General features: G+C 44.1%; 1 protein-coding gene across 1 annotated transcript in view; it reads right to left on the minus strand.

The window, feature by feature from the left end:
- Window positions 1-339: 339 nt before the first annotated feature.
- LOC102378924 (mitogen-activated protein kinase 15-like) overlaps window positions 340-19,529 on the minus strand; it is a 22,466-nt gene continuing 3,276 nt past the window's right edge. Inside the window, exons 3-11 of the mRNA XM_006038991.3 lie at window positions 19,384-19,399; window positions 19,183-19,281; window positions 18,703-18,732; window positions 11,470-11,560; window positions 6,173-6,303; window positions 5,720-5,883; window positions 4,316-4,455; window positions 3,276-3,333; window positions 340-481 (exon numbers count right to left, since the gene is read on the minus strand). Coding sequence (XP_006039053.1) covers window positions 340-481; window positions 3,276-3,333; window positions 4,316-4,455; window positions 5,720-5,883; window positions 6,173-6,303; window positions 11,470-11,560; window positions 18,703-18,732; window positions 19,183-19,281; window positions 19,384-19,399 — 871 coding nt within the window. The remainder of the gene's footprint in view (window positions 482-3,275; window positions 3,334-4,315; window positions 4,456-5,719; window positions 5,884-6,172; window positions 6,304-11,469; window positions 11,561-18,702; window positions 18,733-19,182; window positions 19,282-19,383; window positions 19,400-19,529) is intronic.

Here is a 19,529-nt window from a genome sequence, read left to right on the forward strand (position 1 = left end):
CTGCCCAGCCTGGCCAGCGGCAGGACTCACATGGCGCTGCCCCATGCTGCTGTCAAAGCAGCAGCAGCAAGGCAGGGAGCAGAGGCCGAGCCAAGCCTGCAGCTGCAGCCCACCCTTGCCCCGTGCGCAGATCAGGGTGGGCACATGCCCGCCCCCCCAGCTCCTCAGCACCATGCCTCTGGAGGAGCCACCAGGCTCCAACTGCCCCACAACCCGGCCGAGCCGGGTCGTGGGGCATTCCCCACAGTGCAGGAGGGAACAGGGCAAGGGTGAATAATTTGCCCCAGTCCCATTCCCTCCTGCACTGTGGGGGGTCTCAATCTGCTCCCCCTCCCCTTCTCACCTTTTCACATATGGATGCTGCAAGGCCTCCTCAGCTGTCAGCCGTTTATCAGGGTTAAATACCAAGAGCTTCTTTAGAAGGTCCAGAGCTAGAGGGGGTGTAGATGAAGGTAAAAGTTCCTCAAATGTCACTCGTTGTCTGAAAATTAAGAAATTAAACTGTAATTCACATTGCCCAATTTTACTGAAAAGTCTTATATTTCAGCACTGGAAATATCACAGAGGTAAAACCTGTCACCTCAGACTGCACTCACGTGCAGTATAGTTTTCTTGAAGTCTCTCACTTGACAAACTACAATTACAGAAACTCCTGTCAGTTTTCTAATTGTTAGTAACACAAAGTGAAGAAAAACAAAATATAATTTTATCAGTTTAAGATTGTAAATTAAAGTTGCTGGCAACACACGCGCACAAATAATCTTACTACATTTTTAAAAGTCCACTTAGAAAAAAAGCCATTTGTTTCATCAGGATTTCAAATCTCTTTGTAACATCATAGTAATCACTATTGCACTCTTACACTGATTGACAGTGAAAAGGAACAAACGGTCTGTGCAGCTGGTGACCCCTAAGCCTTGCCTGAATAGTATAAAAAGTTTAAAAAATGAAGGAAAGAATAAGACAGAAGTACATGGAAAAGCAAATAAAAACTCTGGGTTTACCCATGTTAGATCATGCCATGCTAACCCAATATCTTTCTTTGATAACTGATTTGAACTTAACTTAATATTTCATTTAATATTTCATCCCATGAGGACATAAAAAGCAGAAAAGGGAAAAGGTTATTTAAGCCAAAGGACAATACTGGCAGAAGAACAAATGGGTATAAATTGGTTGCAAGTAAATTTAGATTGCAAATGAAAAGTTGTTAAGCATCTGAGGAGTAAAATTCTGGTACAGCCTTCTAGAAGATGTGTGAGCAAACAACCTAACAAGTGTTAAAATAGACCTTGGTAAGTTTACAAACAGGATTATGTAAGCTCTTATCCTTCAGCACCTGCTGTGCTAAGGAGTTTCTGAAACTACAACTACCAAAGGTGTCAGTAAGGAAAGGCAAAGACAGAAGTGTCCTTTCCCACTCAGGTATCACAAAGCACAATGGATAGGCAAACACAAGGGGAGAAGTCCAAAAGCCAGAGGAGATACAAGTCCCAGGGGAGTGTATGTAATAACCTGTTCTAAGATATATGAAGAGATGCGTACACATAGGCATAACACTAGTGAAAAAAAATGTTACTTGTTGGGTTTGTTTTTTTTAAATAAAGATGATGGAAAATTGAGATCTGTCAGCCAGAATCAACATGAAATCTTGTTGACTTCTTAAAAAAGTAAAGAGTGTAATTTGTCCTGCAAAACTGTTCTTGAATAAGAGCACCACTCAAAAAATAATTTTTTAATCAAAATTCTTTATTTGCTAGGAAGAACGTGGAAGAGAATTAAAAAAAAGAAGGAAAGAGAAAAAAAAAAAAGAGAAACAGGATGCAAGTAAGCATGAGTGAAACAGGTTAAGACTGGATTAGCCAGTTGTGTAAACTATAGTTAAGGAAAAGGCTAGGCTACAAGTTAAGGGTTTTTCCTCAGACTATATTCAACAGAAGCTGAGAACTGATAACTCAATTCTTCAGTGAGAGGTAGAATTACCCCTTGATCCAAGAACACCATTTATGTAACTTAAAGAGACGGTGCAGAACATGCCAGGGTGTCCACCAGCTCAAGCAGATTCAAAGACTGAACCCAAAAAGGGAAATTCTGCCTGTAATCCACATCTGGCTGGTTTTGCACTCGTGTATGATCTACCTAATTGCACTGTTGTAACATGACCTATTTTTAAATTGCTTGTTTTTCATAAGTAGCAGTGAAAGAAGAATTGTGTTTGCTACAAGGGTGGAGGCCACCCTCTGTCTTGAGCTATATATCCTACTAATTAACACTGGCTTTTTCTGTAAGATAAGCAAGGCTTCTAATAAAGTCTTCCAGGTATTTAAGACTTCATTTTACTTACAGTCTAAGTAACTCATAGTCCCTACAGGTTGGGAACAAATATACATACTTTTAAAAAAATAATTCATACACATTTGCTATCAAGAATTATAGAATGAGCACCAGCTATCCTCATCTACTCGTTGTCTGATATGTCCTCTGCAAGTAGGTGGTCTCAACAGATCAAATGCCATGCTCATGCATTAGGCAAGGATCCAAGACGTTTGATTCCCTTACCTGACAACTTCCGTTTCCCTTTTAAGAACAAATTGCATCAAACACATCCAAGCAGCATTAAGAACATCAGAAAGCGTACCACTGTGAAACCTCACAACTTAATGACCTGCAATTTGGGCCATGGCAAGCAAAAAGCTTATCAATTAATAATATTCACTGATCTTGTCAGAGTCTGCTCTTAGGTTCAGTTATTGTTTCTATCAAATAGGTGGGGACCTACCTAATACAGGGTGGCTGTCCCCTGAGGGCCAAGTACAGTGCTGGTCGCCATTTTCATGGTGGAGTGCAGCAGGGCCCCTCCACACTTCTGATTGGCTGAGGGGTCCTGGAAGTCCTGGCCCTTTCCAGAGATTGACAGATGGCCATTTGGGGTGGGGGACGACCATACCCCCACTGTGAAAATCTCCCCTCCTCCCTCCCCTGTGTTTCAGGATCCCAGGGCTTTCTGCCCTTTTGTTTTTGCAACTTTTTTTTCGTCCACTTGCTGCCCATTTCACACTTTTTCGCAGTCCCCATGCTTTTTTGCAAGGGACTGTCCAAATTTACTGTTTCTGTGAAAATCGCAAAGTCATGAATTTGGTAGGTAACTAACCTGCAGAGAATCTGCAGTTAGTGAATCTGCAGAGAAAGGAAACCACTGATAAATGGCTGATGAACTTTTCCCTCCAAGTCCTGGTTAAAAAAAAAAAAAAATGAAAACAAAGTAGAAGGCTCACCTGGAACAAATGCGGTTGATAACTGAGGCTCTGTAGTCTGACTGCATAGCTAAAATATCTGCAAATAAAGAACAGATTCAGTGAATGTTACAGGCATAACTGACATCCCAGGGTCGCACAGCCGATGACAAGAAATCTTGCATTTGAGTTTAAGGAGTTAAGATTGCTAGAGAGAATTCATCCCTTTACTCTTCTCTGGTGCTTTCTAAGAAAGAATCTTAATTCCTTTACTTTAATTAATGGATGCAGCTTCATAGCTCCTTGTAAGGTGCTCAATGTAAGAATTAGCTCTATTTTAAAAATGAAAATGGAATAACATTTCTGTATACAACAGCAGGTGCTGTATAGGGAGGGGATAGAAAAGTAAGGATAAGGACCTTACAGATCTTACACTGGGAGATTTTTGTCAGCTGAGGCTCTTTATTTGGCAAATAAAGACATAACAAGATCGAATGCCTGGAAACCGAATCTAGACATATGCAGACTAGAACTAAGGTTCAGTTAAATACAGTTAAGTATAATTAACCACTAGAACAATTTACTCTTGATAAATGGAGTAAATCCTCCATTACCTGATGGTTATGTTTCCAAAAACTGTATGCTAGCTCTAACATATGATATTGGCATAATCAGAAACTTCTAGGTGGAATTAAAGCCTATGTTGTGAAAGATCAAGCCAGATCATAATAATCCCTTCCCGCTCTAAAATATATGAAGTGCAGGTTCTTAGCTCTGGTTCAGATCAGACCAGGCCAGAGAGCCTGGTTATTACATCAGTTACCTTAAAATATACTACCCTGTCATCAGCCACCTCCAAGCTTGTTGGAAGCAGCGAGTTCTCCTCTCACCTAATCACCTAGGGTTTTATTCTCTATACTTTCCCTGACACTCCTCTCCTTAAAGCCTTTTTGACTTCCTGGGAGGGAGGAAGAATGACTCATGATTGACAACATCTTCCCTGAAGCAACTGGGCTGCTTTCTTCCCACCCTTCCCATCTCTCTCCTCATTAAATATTCCCCTTCATGGAAAACAGTCTCACCTTCTGGGGATGGGGCAGGAATGACACACAGTATCTTCTCTATCTGATTCACTGTGGATGTTCCAGGGAAAAGAGGTTTTCCAAGCAGCATCTCTCCCAGAATGCAACCAATGCTCCACATATCCACCCCCTTTGTGTAGCTAAGAAAAAGACCAGAGAGCAATAGGATAAGAGCTAAGCCAATATGTTCGCAACAGTTATCCCCTACCTTCTGTCATGCCTTCCCACATAAAAAGGAAATCCAAATGTATTCATTTTTTCCAACAGGGAGGTTGTACCAGTGTCCTGTGCTTAAGAAGGAAGGTAAATAAAGGAAACAACTGTGTGCTACCTTGCTGGGATTTATTTGCAACAAACTAAAAATCAAAATGCATGCTAATTTCTAAGAAATTAACCTAAGAGGTCAGCAAAGAAACCTCTTGGAACCATAAATAGCCAGATAAGAGTGACAATTACTGAAGCAGAATAAAAGGTGAATAATGGGCAAGTGACAGCTTGTCAAAACATCCACATTCTGCAACTGGGGTCTGAACCCAGTTTGTGTTTACATAATTAAACAATTAACTTTTGCAGAACAAAGACAAAGGAAAAATAATTTTGGCTTTTAAAACACAGTAAAATTTCCTTTCCATCCTTGATAAAATAATAAAATCAAATATTAAAATAAAAACTGTCATAGGGTAAGGGTGGCTATGCCAGACCAAATGTCCTGGATCTCATCTCATGTTAAAACAGAGGTGGGCAAAATACAGCCCACAGTCTGGATTCGACCCACCAATTGATTGGATTCAGCCCGTGGCTGCCCCCAGGGTATTCCACATGGGGCTGATCCCTGCCCACTCCCGCCCAGGGCAACATAGTCCCTTTCCTACATCTATTGAAGGAAAAAAATACTATATAAAACAAATCACTTTTACCTCTGAACAAAAGAATTAATAAACGAAAACCCCCAATCCCCTCCACAGGGATAGGGTAAGCACTGCTTCAAGGAAAGCAGCGAAAAAGTGAGGAAAAAAGCCCACCATCAGAAAATACTTAAGTCCAGACTGGGGAAGAAGGGCTGACCAAAGAGAACTAATGAACAGGGGTAAATTTGAGTGAATGGGGGTGATGAACAGTCTAGGCAGAGGCATACGAGTGAATGGCAAGGCCAACTGTTTCGTAAGAGATGAGTGTAGAGAAGAGAGTTTAGATGTGCATAGACATGTGTAAGTCTGAGCTGGAAACAGGAGTACATGTGCCAGTCTTTATGATATAGGAGGACTACAAGTTTTTTACCTCTGCTGATAAGTTTTCCTGATAATGTTGTAAAGGTGTAATACCACAAGAACTGAATTCCTAAACTGTCTCAGAACAGTCCATCTCCAAAATATCAAGCAAACTGTTCCCCAGTCTTTCAGTTACCTGAGAGAGGAAAGCAGGATCTCAGGAGCACGGTACCAGCGTGTTGCCACATATTCTGTTAGTGTAGGGTTGCCTTGGTCCTCATGGATCTGACACAAGGAGCGGGCCAGACCAAAATCACAAAGCTTAACAAAGCAGTCTGCATCCAGCAGGATATTTGAAGGCTGTAGATGAATACACAATATGATAAGTTCTTTATTCTCTGTGCAAAACAGGAAGGATAAGAAAACCCATACCAGGCTGCAGCTGCTCCTGCTAGAACAAGCAAGAGAACATGAGTAAGTGTTTCAGGAGACAACTGACAAAGCAGGTATGCATTACTCCTTTCAAGTTGTGACACAGTCTTGTCTGTTTCCTCACTTCCTTCACACCTCTCCATAAACCATTTAAAGCGAGCCTTCGCTGAAAGTAAAACACTTCCCTTTAGGTAAGGACTAATGATTGTAAATGCACCTTTTGGTCCCTGTGAATGACATTTCCCGAATGGATGAATTTGGTGGCCTTCAATAGTTGGTAGAGAATGTAACACTTGTGGATGTCTTTCAATAAATTCCCTTTCTTGATCACAGCATGCAAATCTGTCTCTGTAATACAAAATATTAACAAATTATTGGTCGGAAATGTAAGAGGCCCAAAGATAGGGCATCAGGTATATTTCCTAAATACCAACGTTTCTAGCTCACTTTCGGCAGGAGCTGAGCAAAGTGACTGTTGAAAATCTACAGTGATTTTGAGAATACCATAACCCGTTTAACACTGGTTCTGCTTCTGAATGTTGGGGATATAACATGCTTAACTTCAGAGTTACTGCAGCAGCTTCACATGGGGCAGAGAAAACCACTTATATCCCTGGACTCTTCAAAGTTCTTTTCAACTTTCCCTTATGGTACTTGTTGACTAACACAATCAGAGTTGCAGTTAGCAAGGGATGTGAAGGGTAACAAGATTTCATAGACATTAGGGCTGGAAGGGACCTTGAAGATCATCAAGCCCAGCCCCCTGCTCCAGGGGCAGGATGTCAGCTAGGGTCAAAGGATCCCAGAAAGATAAGCATCCAAATGTTTCTTGAATTAATCCAGAGTAGGTGCCTGCACCACTTTTGGAGGAAGTCTATTCCAGGCCTTTGGGGCTCAGACAGTAAAGAAGTTTTTCCTTATGTCCAGCCTAAAATGGTCATGGAAGAGTTTATGACCCTTGGTCATTGTTATCCCTTGGGGGGCTCTGGTGAACAGACATTCTCCCAGATCCTGTGCAAGAGTTTCTACAAGTATGTCAGGAGCAAGAGGAGGATCAGGGAAAGTGTAAGTCACTTACTGAATGGGGGAGGCAATCTTGTGACACAGGATGCAGGAAGGGCTGAAGTATTCTATGCCTATTTTGCCTCAGTCTTCACAGGCAAGGTCAGCTCCCAGACTGCTGCACTAGGCAGCACAGTTTGGGGAGGAGAGGAGCAGCCAACAGTGGTGAAAGAATAACTTAGGCACTATTTAGAAAAGCTGGACATGTACAAGTTTATGGGGCTGGATGGGATGCACCCAAGGGTCCCGAGGGAGTTCACTGATGAGATTGCAGAGCCACTGGCCATCACCTTTGAAAACTCATGGCAATCAGGAGAGGTCCCAGATGACTGGAAAAGGGCAAATATAGTGCCCATATTTAAGAAAGGGAAAAAGGAGGATCCAAGGAACCACAAACAAGTCAGCCTCATCTCAGTCCCTGGAAAAATCATGGAGCAGATCTTCTAGGAATCCATTGCTAAGCACTTGAAGGAGAAGAAGGTGATTAGGAACAGTCAGCATGGATTAATCAAGGGCAAGTCATGTCTGACCAATCTGATTGCCTTCTATGATGAGATGACTGGCTATGTGGATGCTGGGAGACAGGTGGATGGGGTGTACCTTGATTTGAGCAAGGCTTTTGATAGGTTTCCCACAACATTCTTGCAGGCAAGCTAAGGAATCATAGAATCACAGGACTGGAAGGGACCCCAGACGATCATCGGGTCCAGTCCCCTGCATGAGCAGAAAAGACATCTGGAGTCAAATGACCCTAGCTAGGTGACCATCCAGTCTTCTCTTAAAGACCTCTAGGGTAAGTGATTGCACCACCTCTCAGGGGAGCTTGTTCCATAGTCTGGACACCCTTGTTGTAAAGAAGTGTTTCCTAATGTTCAGTCTGAAACTATCTTCCAGGAGTTTGTGGCCATTGTTTCTAGTTTTCCCCCAGGGCGTCCTGCTGGTGAGCAGTTGTTCACCGAGCCCCCGATGTACGCCTCTGATATAACAGTAAGCCGCAATCAGGTCCCCCCTCAGCCTTCTTTTCTGTAGGCTGAAGAGTCCGAGATCCCTCAGCCTCTCCTCGTATGGCTTGCCATGCAAGTCCCTGATCATGTGCGAGACCCTTCTCTGGACTCTCTCGAGCTTTAGCACGTCCTTGTTGAAGCGCGGTGCCCAGAACTGGACACAATACTCCAGCTGCGGCCACACCAGTGTTGAGTAGAGTAAAGTGGGAGAATCACTTCTCTGGATTTATTGGAGATGCATCGATTGATGCATGCCAGAGTTTTATTGGTGCTGCGGCTACTGCGTCACATTGCTGGCTCATATTCATGCTGCAGTCTATTGTTCATTTGTAGTGCTGGTCAGGTTAGCTATGCCCAGCCTGTAGGTGTGCTGGGGGTTCTTCCTTCCCAGATGCAGCACTTTTGCATTCCTCTATGTTGAACCTCATCTGGTTCCCTTCTGCCCAACATGCCAGCCTGTCTAGGTCTACTTGTATCTGCAGCCTATCTGGGGGTGTGTCCGCACCCCCATATCTTGGTGTTGTCCACGAACTTGGCCAATGAGCTTTTCACCCCCTCCAAGTCATTGATGAAGATATTGAACAGCACTGGGCCAAGTACTGACCCCTGGGGTACGCCGCTGCCCACATCTCGGCAGGATGACACCGATCCATTCATTTGGACTCTCTGTGCCCTACCCCGCAACCAGTTTCGCACCCACTTGACGGTCCCGCAGCTGAGTCTGATATCTTCCAGTTTTGTGATCAGTACCTTGTGAGATACCAGGTCAAAGGCTTTCTGGAAATCGAGGTATGTGATGTGAAACGCTTTTCTCTAGTCCAGGTGACGAGTCACCTGATCATAGAAAGAAATGAGGGTGGTCAGAGAAGACCTGCCTGCAATGAAGCCATGCTGGCTGTCATTCAGTATCATGCCTTCTGCAAGTCTGTCACATATATATATCTCATAGTTTCATAGTTTCTAGGGTCGGAAGGGACCTGAACAGATCATCAAGTCCGACCCCCGGCTCTTGGCACGAATGAGTGCTGGGATCATAATACCCCAGCCAGATATCTATCCAACCTCCTCTTGAAGACCCCCAAAGTAGGGGAGAGCACCACCTCCCTTGGGAGCCCATTCCAGAGCCTGGCAGCCCTAACGGTAAAGTAATGCCTCCTGATATCAAGCCTGAACCTACTCTCAATCAATTTGTGGATGTTATTTCTTGTTATCCCAGGTTTTGCCCAGGGGAAAAGAGCCTCTTTGATGAATATTTCTAGGATTTTCCCTGGAACAGAAGTTAAGCTAATTGGCCTGTAGTTTCCCGGGCCTTCACACTTCCCCTTCTTGAAGATAGGCACAATATTGGCCCTCTTCCAGTCCTCCACTGGAAGTATGGGTTGGATGAATGGATTGTAAATTGGATAGAAAACTGGCTGAAGCATCAGGCTCAGAGGGTAATAATCAATGGCTCAATGTCTAGTCGGCAGCCAGTATCAAGTGGAGTGCCCCAGGGGTGGGTCCTGCGGCTGATTTTGTTCATTGTCTTTGTCAACAAACTGGAAGATGGCACACAGTGCACCCGCAGCAAGTGTGAAGATGATACCAAGCTGGGGAAAGTAGTAGATATACTGGCGGGTAGGGCTAGGATTCAGAGTGACCTCAACAAATTGGACCAAAAAAAATCTCATGAGGCTCAACAAGAACAAGTGCAAAGTCCTGGACTTAGGACAGCACAATCCCATGCACCAGTGCAGGCTGGGGGCTGACTGGTTGGGCAGCAGCTCTGCAGAAAAGGACCTGGGGGTGACAGGGGACAAGAAGCTGAACAGATGCCAGCAGTGTGCCCTTGTTGCCTAGAAGGCTAACAGCATCCTGGGCTGCATTGGTAGGAGCATTACCAGTAGGTCCCAGGAAGTGATTATTCCCCTCTATTCAGCACTGGTGAGGCCCCATCGAGAGTACTGTGTTCAGTTTTAGGTTCCCTACAACAGAAATGATATGCAGAAATTGGACAGTCCAGCAGAGGGCGACAAAAATGGTGAGGGGTCTGAGGGACATGACTTGTGAAGAAAGACTGAGGGAACTGGGCTTATTTAGTCTAAAGAAGGGGAGACAGAGGGGGTGTTATAGCAGCCTTCAACTACCTGAAGGGGGGTTCAAAGGAGGATGGAGCTGGACTGTTCTCAGTGGTGGCAGATGATGGAAAAAGGAGCAACAGTCCCAAGTTGCAGCGAGGGAAGTTTAGGTTAGATATTAGGAAGAATTCTCTCACAAGGAGGGTAGTAAAACACTGGAACAGGTTACCCCATTAGATGGTGGAAACTCTATCCTTGGAGGTTTTCAAAACCCAGCTAGACGAAGCTTTGGCTAGGATGATCTGGTTGGGGATGGTCCTGTTTTAAGGGGGGAGTGGGGGGGGTAGACTAGATGTGACCTCCTGAGGTCCCTTCCAACCCTAACTTTCTATGATTCTAATTCTTCTGCCAGTCCCTGTCCTGCTGCTAGGCCTCAGTTAAAAGGGCTGCATTCAAATTTAAGGGTTTTATATCAATCATACTAAAAAAGTAAAAAATGTGGTTGCCAGTAAAAAGCATACAGTTAAAAAAAAAATAAAAAATCTTGGATTGGCATTCATGCTTGACTGCAGTGATGGTTTTACACTGTGCTGCCCCCAACCCCTGCCAGGGGCCCCCTACTTGCCCCTACACTCTGACATCCCTGACTGCATCCTGAACCATGCTGCCTCTCCCCAGTCCATCCCCTCCCCAGCCTTAACCCTGTCAGGCCCACCCCCCTCATCTGGGCATGGACCACCTGCAACCCAGAAGTATTTTAGGTACCCTGAGATGATGCAGCAGCAGCAGCAGCAGCAGCAGCATGTGGCTGACAGAAAACATCCTGGAGGATTCTGTGCTCCCACCTGGACACGAGGTGGCACTGCTGTGCTCGGTCTGTCAGAGTTTCAATCAAGCTGTGGCTGCTTAGCGTTTTTACTGAAAGTTTTGTTTGTTTGTTTTTTTTACACTTTACTGACAGCCATTTTAACTGGATTTTTTATTGACAAAGTTACTGACAGTTGGCAACCCTGTTATAAGCATACGTTCAGCATACTCACACAATGGTCGATATTAGTATGAATCACTTTCACCCTAAATCACTTCCCTGTTCCATTAATTCTTCTTAAACAAAATCACATTGCACATAGACACCCATTCACTTTTTACCTCTCTCTTCATCCCTTGTAAGCTCTCTTTCAATTCTGTTCTCATGTAACTACTTTAAAGCCATATCACTGCTTTACCTCTCCATTCGCTCCACCCAACCAGCATGTCTACCATCCTCATCGATCCATCTGCCTAAATTAATATTCCTACCAATCCCCCAAAAGAATCTTTATAGTCTGCTGCTTTTATGGTAATGAATCAAGAGAAAGAATTCAAATGGCCCAAATAGAAGTGGTTCTCACCCATAGACTCAAAAACCAGATAGATGTCTTTGTCATTCTGGGCTCGTATGACATCAAGCAATTTGATGATGTTTGGATGTTCCCCAAATTCCTGCAGGAAAAAAAAAAACACCCACTTGTGAGACTCAAATGTAGGCTGTACTGGAACACTGGGCAGTACAAGCATTGATTAGCATTAGCACATACAGTACTCACATAGAAGCTTTGCTAAGGCATTGACCAATGTAGGCCTCACTAGAACAGTGACTGATACATGAACTGCTCATACAGCATGAGACTGGCAGGAAGGGAAGCCAGGTGTATCAGGGACAGGACAGTGCAATATTCATTTAATAAAGACAGAAAAGGAACAGACAGATCAGGATGCATGACAGGTACAGTGCAGTACAAATATATTATTCAGTTTCTTTTAGTCAAAATGTTTTTGTTAGTTATATATGGACTGATCTGCAGAAAAGACGAACTGGGAAACCAGGAACTTTGTGCTGGCCTGGCAGATGTAGTTTGTGCTAATACCTTGTTGCAGGCAAGCACAGGCTAATGGAAAGGAGAGCACTGTGTACTGCAGACAATAAAACTCTGAGCCTTCATCGCTGAATGAGCCTGTGGTCTTTGAGTATGCTGTGAGCCTCATACACTGCAGTCAGAGACAAACAGGTGTTGATCAAACACAACATCAAGTACCTTCATTTACAAGCCAGTGGCGGTAGGAAAACGCAACACACAGTGCTTCCTATTACACTTCAAAATAAACACCAGTTTATCTTCACCGTAAAAAGGTTGGAGACCACTGTCTTATGGCAATGAGTTCCATACCTCAATTATGTACAATGTGAAAAAGAACTTGCTTTGTTAGTTTTAAACAAACCTTAAATCTAAAAACTGTTAACCCAAATTAGGAACCAACCCTAAATATTAACTTACACATTTAATACCTAAAGCAAAGAAACATTTGGTCACAGAAGTATGATAATAACTGTGTCTTCAATATTATTATTATCAAACAAGATTATGTTTAGTGGGTGACAAGGCTGTACAACATCTTGACAGATGAAAGCAGACACGACAAGTCAGTCGGTCAGTGGCGTTTGGCATTGTGCTGCAGGGAGAAAAGCCTGATGCGTGAGCTGCAAGCCTTCCCACAGGGGCTACAGGTCCACTTGCCAGGTGAAGGTTGAAGCATACTCTGCTTTCTGGCTTGCCTGCAGGCTTCAGCCTGGGCTCTCTGACAGCTTGCTGTGGTGACTGCACCAGCCTTGATCCAGCTTCTCCAGACTGAGCAGTTATAGGCAGGGTTCTCTCAGTTGTCAGTGGGAACACTGACTTTCTTGAGACCTTGCTTGACCTTGTCACTGTATCAGAGCTTTGGCCTTCCTCTGTGTCACAGGCAGTTCTTGAGTTGGCCATAAAGCACAGCCTTTATCAGACGATCTCGAGGCATGTACTCCACATGTCCCAGCCAGTGAAGCCTGCAAGCGTCCAGCACAGTCTGCATAGACTGGATGCCAGTTATCTCAAGGATCTCATTCTTGGTGATCCGCTAGTCCCAAGTAACTCCGCTCCTGCTTGGAGTATGTGACCCAGCTTTCACAGCTGTAAAAGGAGGGTACTGAGGACATAGGCCTGATAGAGACACCTTTGTGTTCAGGGTTAGCAGCTTATTATTTCAGACATGCGAGATAAGTTTGCCAAAGGTGACTGAGGCTTTGCCAATTCTCACATCAAGCTCTCTAGAAAGGCTAAGCGAGCTGATAAGAATTGAGCTGAGATAGCAGAAGTGATCTACATTGCCCAGATCTTCATTACTGAAGTAGATTTTGGGTGGGATGTTGGTGCCCTGTGATATGACAACTGTCTTCTTGATACTGGTGATTACCATACCAAACCTGGTGCATTTTCATCATGATCTGCAATTTGTCAGTTGAGTTAGAGACAAATTTAGCTTCATCAGTGAAGAGTGGATCCTGGATAGTGAGCTGGGTGATATGCCTTTTGCTCTGAAATTGTCTGATGTTGAACAAGCAGCTGTCCATCCTTGATTCAATTACTAAGCCAGCTTGATCATTTCCAAAAGCATACTTGAGAAGGCGTTATCAATATTATTATTAGCAAACAAAATTATGTTTAGTTAGTCAACATTTCAGCAAAATAAACCCCAGGCATCCAAAACCATGAAAAGCATGAATAGCTGAGAGGAAAGACCTGTGCACTTCTTTCCACCTACATATTGCCTATGATGCTGCTAATAATACACTCCAATATTCCAAAGAAACTTTCACTTCTACCTTGACGAGCTACCCAAAAGCAATCTATAAATCAATTTTGAATCTAGCACTCTTAAGGAACCTAAAATAAATCCTCATCATTTTGATGTAAACTATATTAAGAAATCATCATAGTGAACTGTCATGCAGTCATTAATCTGAGATTATTTTGCCTTAACACAGTTGATGTCATTAAGCATTAGCATTAAAGTCAAGTTTATCCTCACCATCCACCATATGGTTCGGTTCCTTTTTACAGTTTAAAATTCACATTTTGCACTGATGACAGAATTCTTAATTTCCTAATGATCTTTTCTATGGTACTTATCACTATGGCATTGAGCGCCTTAGAAATATTTGTGATTTCTCTGCCCCAGAGCTTATGGGAGAGAGACTTACTTGCATTATCTGTTGCATGGACACAGCCATCTTGCTTGGCTATCTCAAGTTCATTTTAACAACCCTTGTAGTGGTGGGACACTGAGACCCCTCATCCCCCTGCTTTACCTCTGACAGGGTAGGGTGCTCTCAGTGGTCTTGGGCAATATGCCTTGTAGTTATGTGACAGCATTTTTTTAGCTCTAGAAACAGATTAGTTAGACAAAACACTTGTACAGGATGGTTTGGATAGGAATGATTCTGCCTTGAACAGGAAGCTAGACAAAATGACCTTCATAGGACCTTTCCAGACCAATTCTACGATATTATGAGGAACTTAGAGGTCCAGGCAAACATCCACTAACTCTGTGCATCTCAGGAGTAGTGACTGGATGCCGAGAGACAACGAGCCCATTATTCATAGATTGTAGAGTCGGAAGGGACCACAACGGATCATCGTGTCCAACCCCCTGCCTCTGGCAGGAAAGAGGACCGAGGTCTGATGACCCCAGCCAGGTCTAGCCTCTTCTTGAAGATCTCCAAGCTAGGTGAAAGCACCACCTCTCTTGGAAGTTCATTCCAGATCCTGGCCACCCTTACTGTGAAAAATTTCTTCCTAATAGCTAACCTAAATCCACTCTCAACTAGTTTACACCTGTTATTTCTAGTCACTCCCTGGGGGGCCCTAGTAAACAGCACATCACCTATCCCCCGTTGACCTCCCCTAATAAATTTATAGGCGGCCACAAGATCTCCCCTCAGCTGTCTCTTGTGAAGGCTGAAGAGATTCAGCTCTCTCAACCTCCCCCTGTAGAGTCTTTCCCGAAGGCCACTAGTCATGCGAGTGGCCCTCCTCTGGACCCTCTCCAGATTCTCCACGTTCCTCTTGAAGTGCGGCACCCAAAACTGGACACAGTACTCCAACTGCGGCCTGACCAGTGCTGCATAGAGGGGGAGCATCACCTCCTTTGATCCATTAGACATGCACCTGCTAATGCACAAGGTGCAATTAGCCTTGTTGATGGCCTCGCTACACTGCCGGCTCATGTTCATCTTGGAGTCAATTATGACTGCAAGATCCCTCTCTGCCTCCGAGCTGCTGAGAAGGACACTCCCTAACCTATAGGTGTGCTGGGGATTCCTCCTTCCCAGGTGGAGTAGCTTACATTTATCTTTATTAAATTGCATCCTATTTCTCTCTGCCCATTGATCCAACCTGTCCAGGTCAGCCTGAATCTGCTCCCTGCCCTCCGGTGTACTAACTTTGCCCCATAACTTGGTATCATCAGCAAACTTGGAGAGGGTGCTCTCCACGTCCTCGTTCAAATCGCTGATGAAGATATTGAGTAATACCAGTCCGAGGACCGAACCCTGCGGGACCCCACTGCCCACCTCCCTCCAGGCCGAGAAGGACCCATCCACCACTCCTCTCAGGTGCAGTCCCTAAACCAGTTGGCCACCCACCTTACCGTGTAGGCGCCCACTCCACAGTCTGCTAGCTTCCCAATGAGGATAGGGTGCAAGACTGTGTCGAAGGCCTTCCTAAAGTCCAGGAAGATGACATCAGCCTCAGCTCCCGCGTCCAGGAGTAATTATTTTTTGGAAGTAATAAAACATCTACAGCCCATTGATTTTAACCATGGTTGGGAGTGCTCATTACTCCTGAGAAACCCTAAAAATCCTAAAGGTCTGATACACAGCGCACTAATGGGAGTCTTTCAACTGAAATGTAAGAGCACTAGAACAACTCCAAAGCATTTCAAACTAGCTACCCAGAACAACAGAAGCCACATGCGAAAGTTCTGGTGCCTTGCGCAGGACTACCTAAAGAAGGTTGTGCCAAAGGAAGGACAGAGTTCAGTTTTTGTGGGTTTAGTTAATTGCCTTATGGGATCACTTTTTCTTCTAACAATCCCCCCTTGTGTACTATATATCTTCTGGTTTTTGGAACATCAGCACCACCATTTTGCCTGTTTCCAGTTTAGAAGGTCAGTTCTACATGTCTGCTTCAGAAAGTTCAGTGATGGTATGGAACATACACCAGCCAAAAGGAATAGTTAGAAAGTGAAGGGCTTAATTCATTACAAATTATCTTGTGTATATACGAATACAATTTTCCTACATTTGTTACCTGGAAAAAACTGAACCCTGTTTTGGCAAGGACAGGTTTTTGGTAATGTTTTAATACCATCCCCAAATATCAAGCTCCTGTTCCAAATTCTAAAACACTAGAACTCTCAAAAAGAGTCAGTCACTGATTATTTTGTAAAAAAAAAAACCCTCATTACTCCTTCTTCCAAGTACTGGAGGAGTATTCCCCCTTCTTCTATCTCAATTGCACAGAAAATTGAAATAAAAAAATACCAACACAAAACTAAGAACAAGCAAGAAAAAATTCAGACCAAATAGTCTGAGTTTAGTAAGGCAGGATTCATCCCTATCCAAACCATCCCATACAAATCCACTGGCTAGCCTCTCAGCAAAACTACACACCCAACCCTGACACAACACAAGACATAACACCCTAATCTGCCACAGGTGAAGCAGGGGGACCATGGCAGCCAATGTCCTGCTGCTGCAAGGGTTGTTAAAATACATTGGAGATAGCCCAAGAAGAGGGACATTCCCATCCCATCCCCTCACCTCCTACAGAGGAAGGCAAAAACCCCCACAGTCCATATCACATCATAAAATTATATTTGTATATACACAGGAGAACTTGCAATGAATTAAGCCCTTAACTTTCTAACTATTCCTTTTGGTTGGTGTGTGCTCCCCGAGTAGAAGGGCAAGACCCTCTAACGAGGCTTTAAGTCCCAGCAATAGCATTGGCACACCCCAGACAAAATCACCAGCCTTGGCTGCAGTCAATACCCAGTGCCTCTGAGAAAGGCTTAAACAAAAAACAAACAAACCACGAGCCTTACACATGTAGCAGCAGGAGGGGAAAAAAAAAGAAAAGATCTCTTCTGGCCCCACGAAGCAACAAGAAAGCCCAGAAGCCAGGGAAATACCCATAGTAAAACACAGGCCAGATCATCCCTAACTAGTGACTGTCCAAACTCTTCTTGAACACCTTCAGTGTGGGAGAATCCACAGCTTCCCCAGGCAGTCTACTCCATTGCCTCACCATTTTAACAGTGAATACACTTTTCCTGATATCCAGTCTAAACCTACTTTGCTACAACTTCAGTCTGCTGGCCCAAGTCCTACTCTCTGTAGTGAGAGAAAAGGTGTTCCCTCTTAAGCACCTTTTCTGCAAGCTGAACATGCGTAGCTCTGACAACCTCTCCTCATATGACTTGACTTCCAAGCTTTTTAACTTATTCGCCACCCACCTTCTGACCCTCTAATTTCTCCATGTCTTAAGTGTGGAACTCAATACGGCATGCAACACTCTAGATAAGGCCTAACCCATGCTGTGTAGAGAGGCACCATCACTTCTGATGTCTTCCAATTAATGCTTCTATAGATACGTACCAAAACCACATTTGCTTTTGTGCAGCTGTATCACACTGCAAGCTCATATTGAGTCTGTGATCTACCAAGATCGAGTCTGTGATTTACTGAGATCTCTCTCCCAACTAGAGTTGGTCCAATAAAAGATATCACCAAACACCTTGCTTTTCACTCCCCCCGCCCAAGACCATCATAACTACACTACTAAAACACTCTCTTTCAGTTGTCTGACATCCTCTTTAAACTGTGCATGCTAGAACTGTATGCAGCCTTCCACATTCTGTTGTAATACACAAAAATAAAAATGACTTCACAAATTTTGACAGGATTTTTGTTTAACAAGCTCTGTGGTAAATGTGGACTGTATGTTTTCTAAACAGGGAAAGGGGTAGGCAACTTGCTGGCAGTTAAGTGCTTGTGGAATCAATTTTGATGCTGCTAAACATTTTAGTTTGTTGCTTTCAGTATAGAATTGATTGTACCACTGTAGCTATAACCTTGGAGAAATATCTTTATTTTTAAACTAAGGTAATACATTCTTAGATAGTATACTGATGGATTTAGAGAAAGTTGAGAATCCATGCATAATTACTTCTTACAATCCATTTTATAAGGGCTTCTAGTAAGTTTCAATTTATTCAAGGAATCAGGTTTCCTTCTTCACAAACATCTCCCATCCCACCAAACAAGGGCCTCTAGCCATGAGAACCTAATTTCCCCCCATACCTGACAAGATCTTCCAGTCCTGACACCATGGTCTCCCTACTAAAACATCTAATATACCTGATGAAAAAAAAAAAATCAAGGACTGACAACAAGCAAGATATATGACCAAGAAAAGTGACAGGTGCAAGGAGAGGTAGGAGTTAATCACAAAATAGAACTCCTGATAAAAGTGTAGATGAAACAGCAAAACCACAGGAAAAATGTAAGACAGACTCATTGTACAATGATCATTTGTCACAGTGGAGACACAATGCAGAAAAAGAATGACAGAGAAATGAGAGGAGATAAAAGCTGTGTGCACTTGCACTTTGACTAAAGGGTGAGAAGTAAAGAGGCAAGTGTTGTTGGAAGAGACACTGAGGACACCTAACAACACTTAACGGGGTGGAAGGCAGGTGTCACTTACCTGCAGGAACATAATTTCTCGGAACGTTCTCTAAAATAAATGAAAACATTTATTATTGTCACAGAAAGATGAGGGATGGAAAGAGAAGTGACTGGCCAGTGAGAAGGTTAAGGCTCATTCATGGAGGAGCAGAGGTTCCCTACCTGGGGGAGAGGGCAGGAAACGGTGCCTACAGTCCATGGTTTAAAAGCCTAAGTGAGCAACCACTTAATCATACACGTCTGTGTGGGAAGTGTCCTGCTACTACCAGCCATGCAGCAGTCTGCGTGTTGAGAAATATTTTTATTTGGACTGTGTAAGAGTGGAGCATGATATTCCTGTTTCCCATATAAATATCAAAACCCTTACTAAGCTGTTGCCTTTAACAGCTTGTGTGAATACGCTCCAGAGACCTGCGCCTGAGTCAGTCTGCGAGTCTTGAGAATACCTGTGAAGTCCCCACGCATATTGTCCAGAGCACGGCAGGGCACGGCTCCTCACCTGAGCGTCTGTTCGGTTTCTGAAAGCATCAAAGATCTTCTTGACGGCAACGATTTCTCCTGTCCTGCGATTGACCGCTTTCCACACGATGCCATACGCCTAAGGGAGGAGGACAGCAGGCAGAATCATGGTTCGGAGGTACAGCTACTCAGGGCCAGCCGCAGCGGGGTAGGGCATTCTCAGAAGGTGGAAACAGAGAACCGGAAGCGCTAAGCATCTGGAAGGGAAAGAAGCGACCAGCAGCAAGCCGCGCCTGGAGCGGAGGGGTGCCCAGCCCAAGGGCGGGGCGAGGCGAGGCTGGGGCAGGCAGCGGGGTCCCGGTCCCCATCCGCCCCGCCCCGCCCAGC

This window comes from Alligator sinensis, unplaced genomic scaffold (assembly GCF_000455745.1).
Source record: "Alligator sinensis unplaced genomic scaffold, ASM45574v1 scaffold1029_2, whole genome shotgun sequence".
Taxonomy (NCBI): domain Eukaryota; kingdom Metazoa; phylum Chordata; order Crocodylia; family Alligatoridae; genus Alligator; species Alligator sinensis.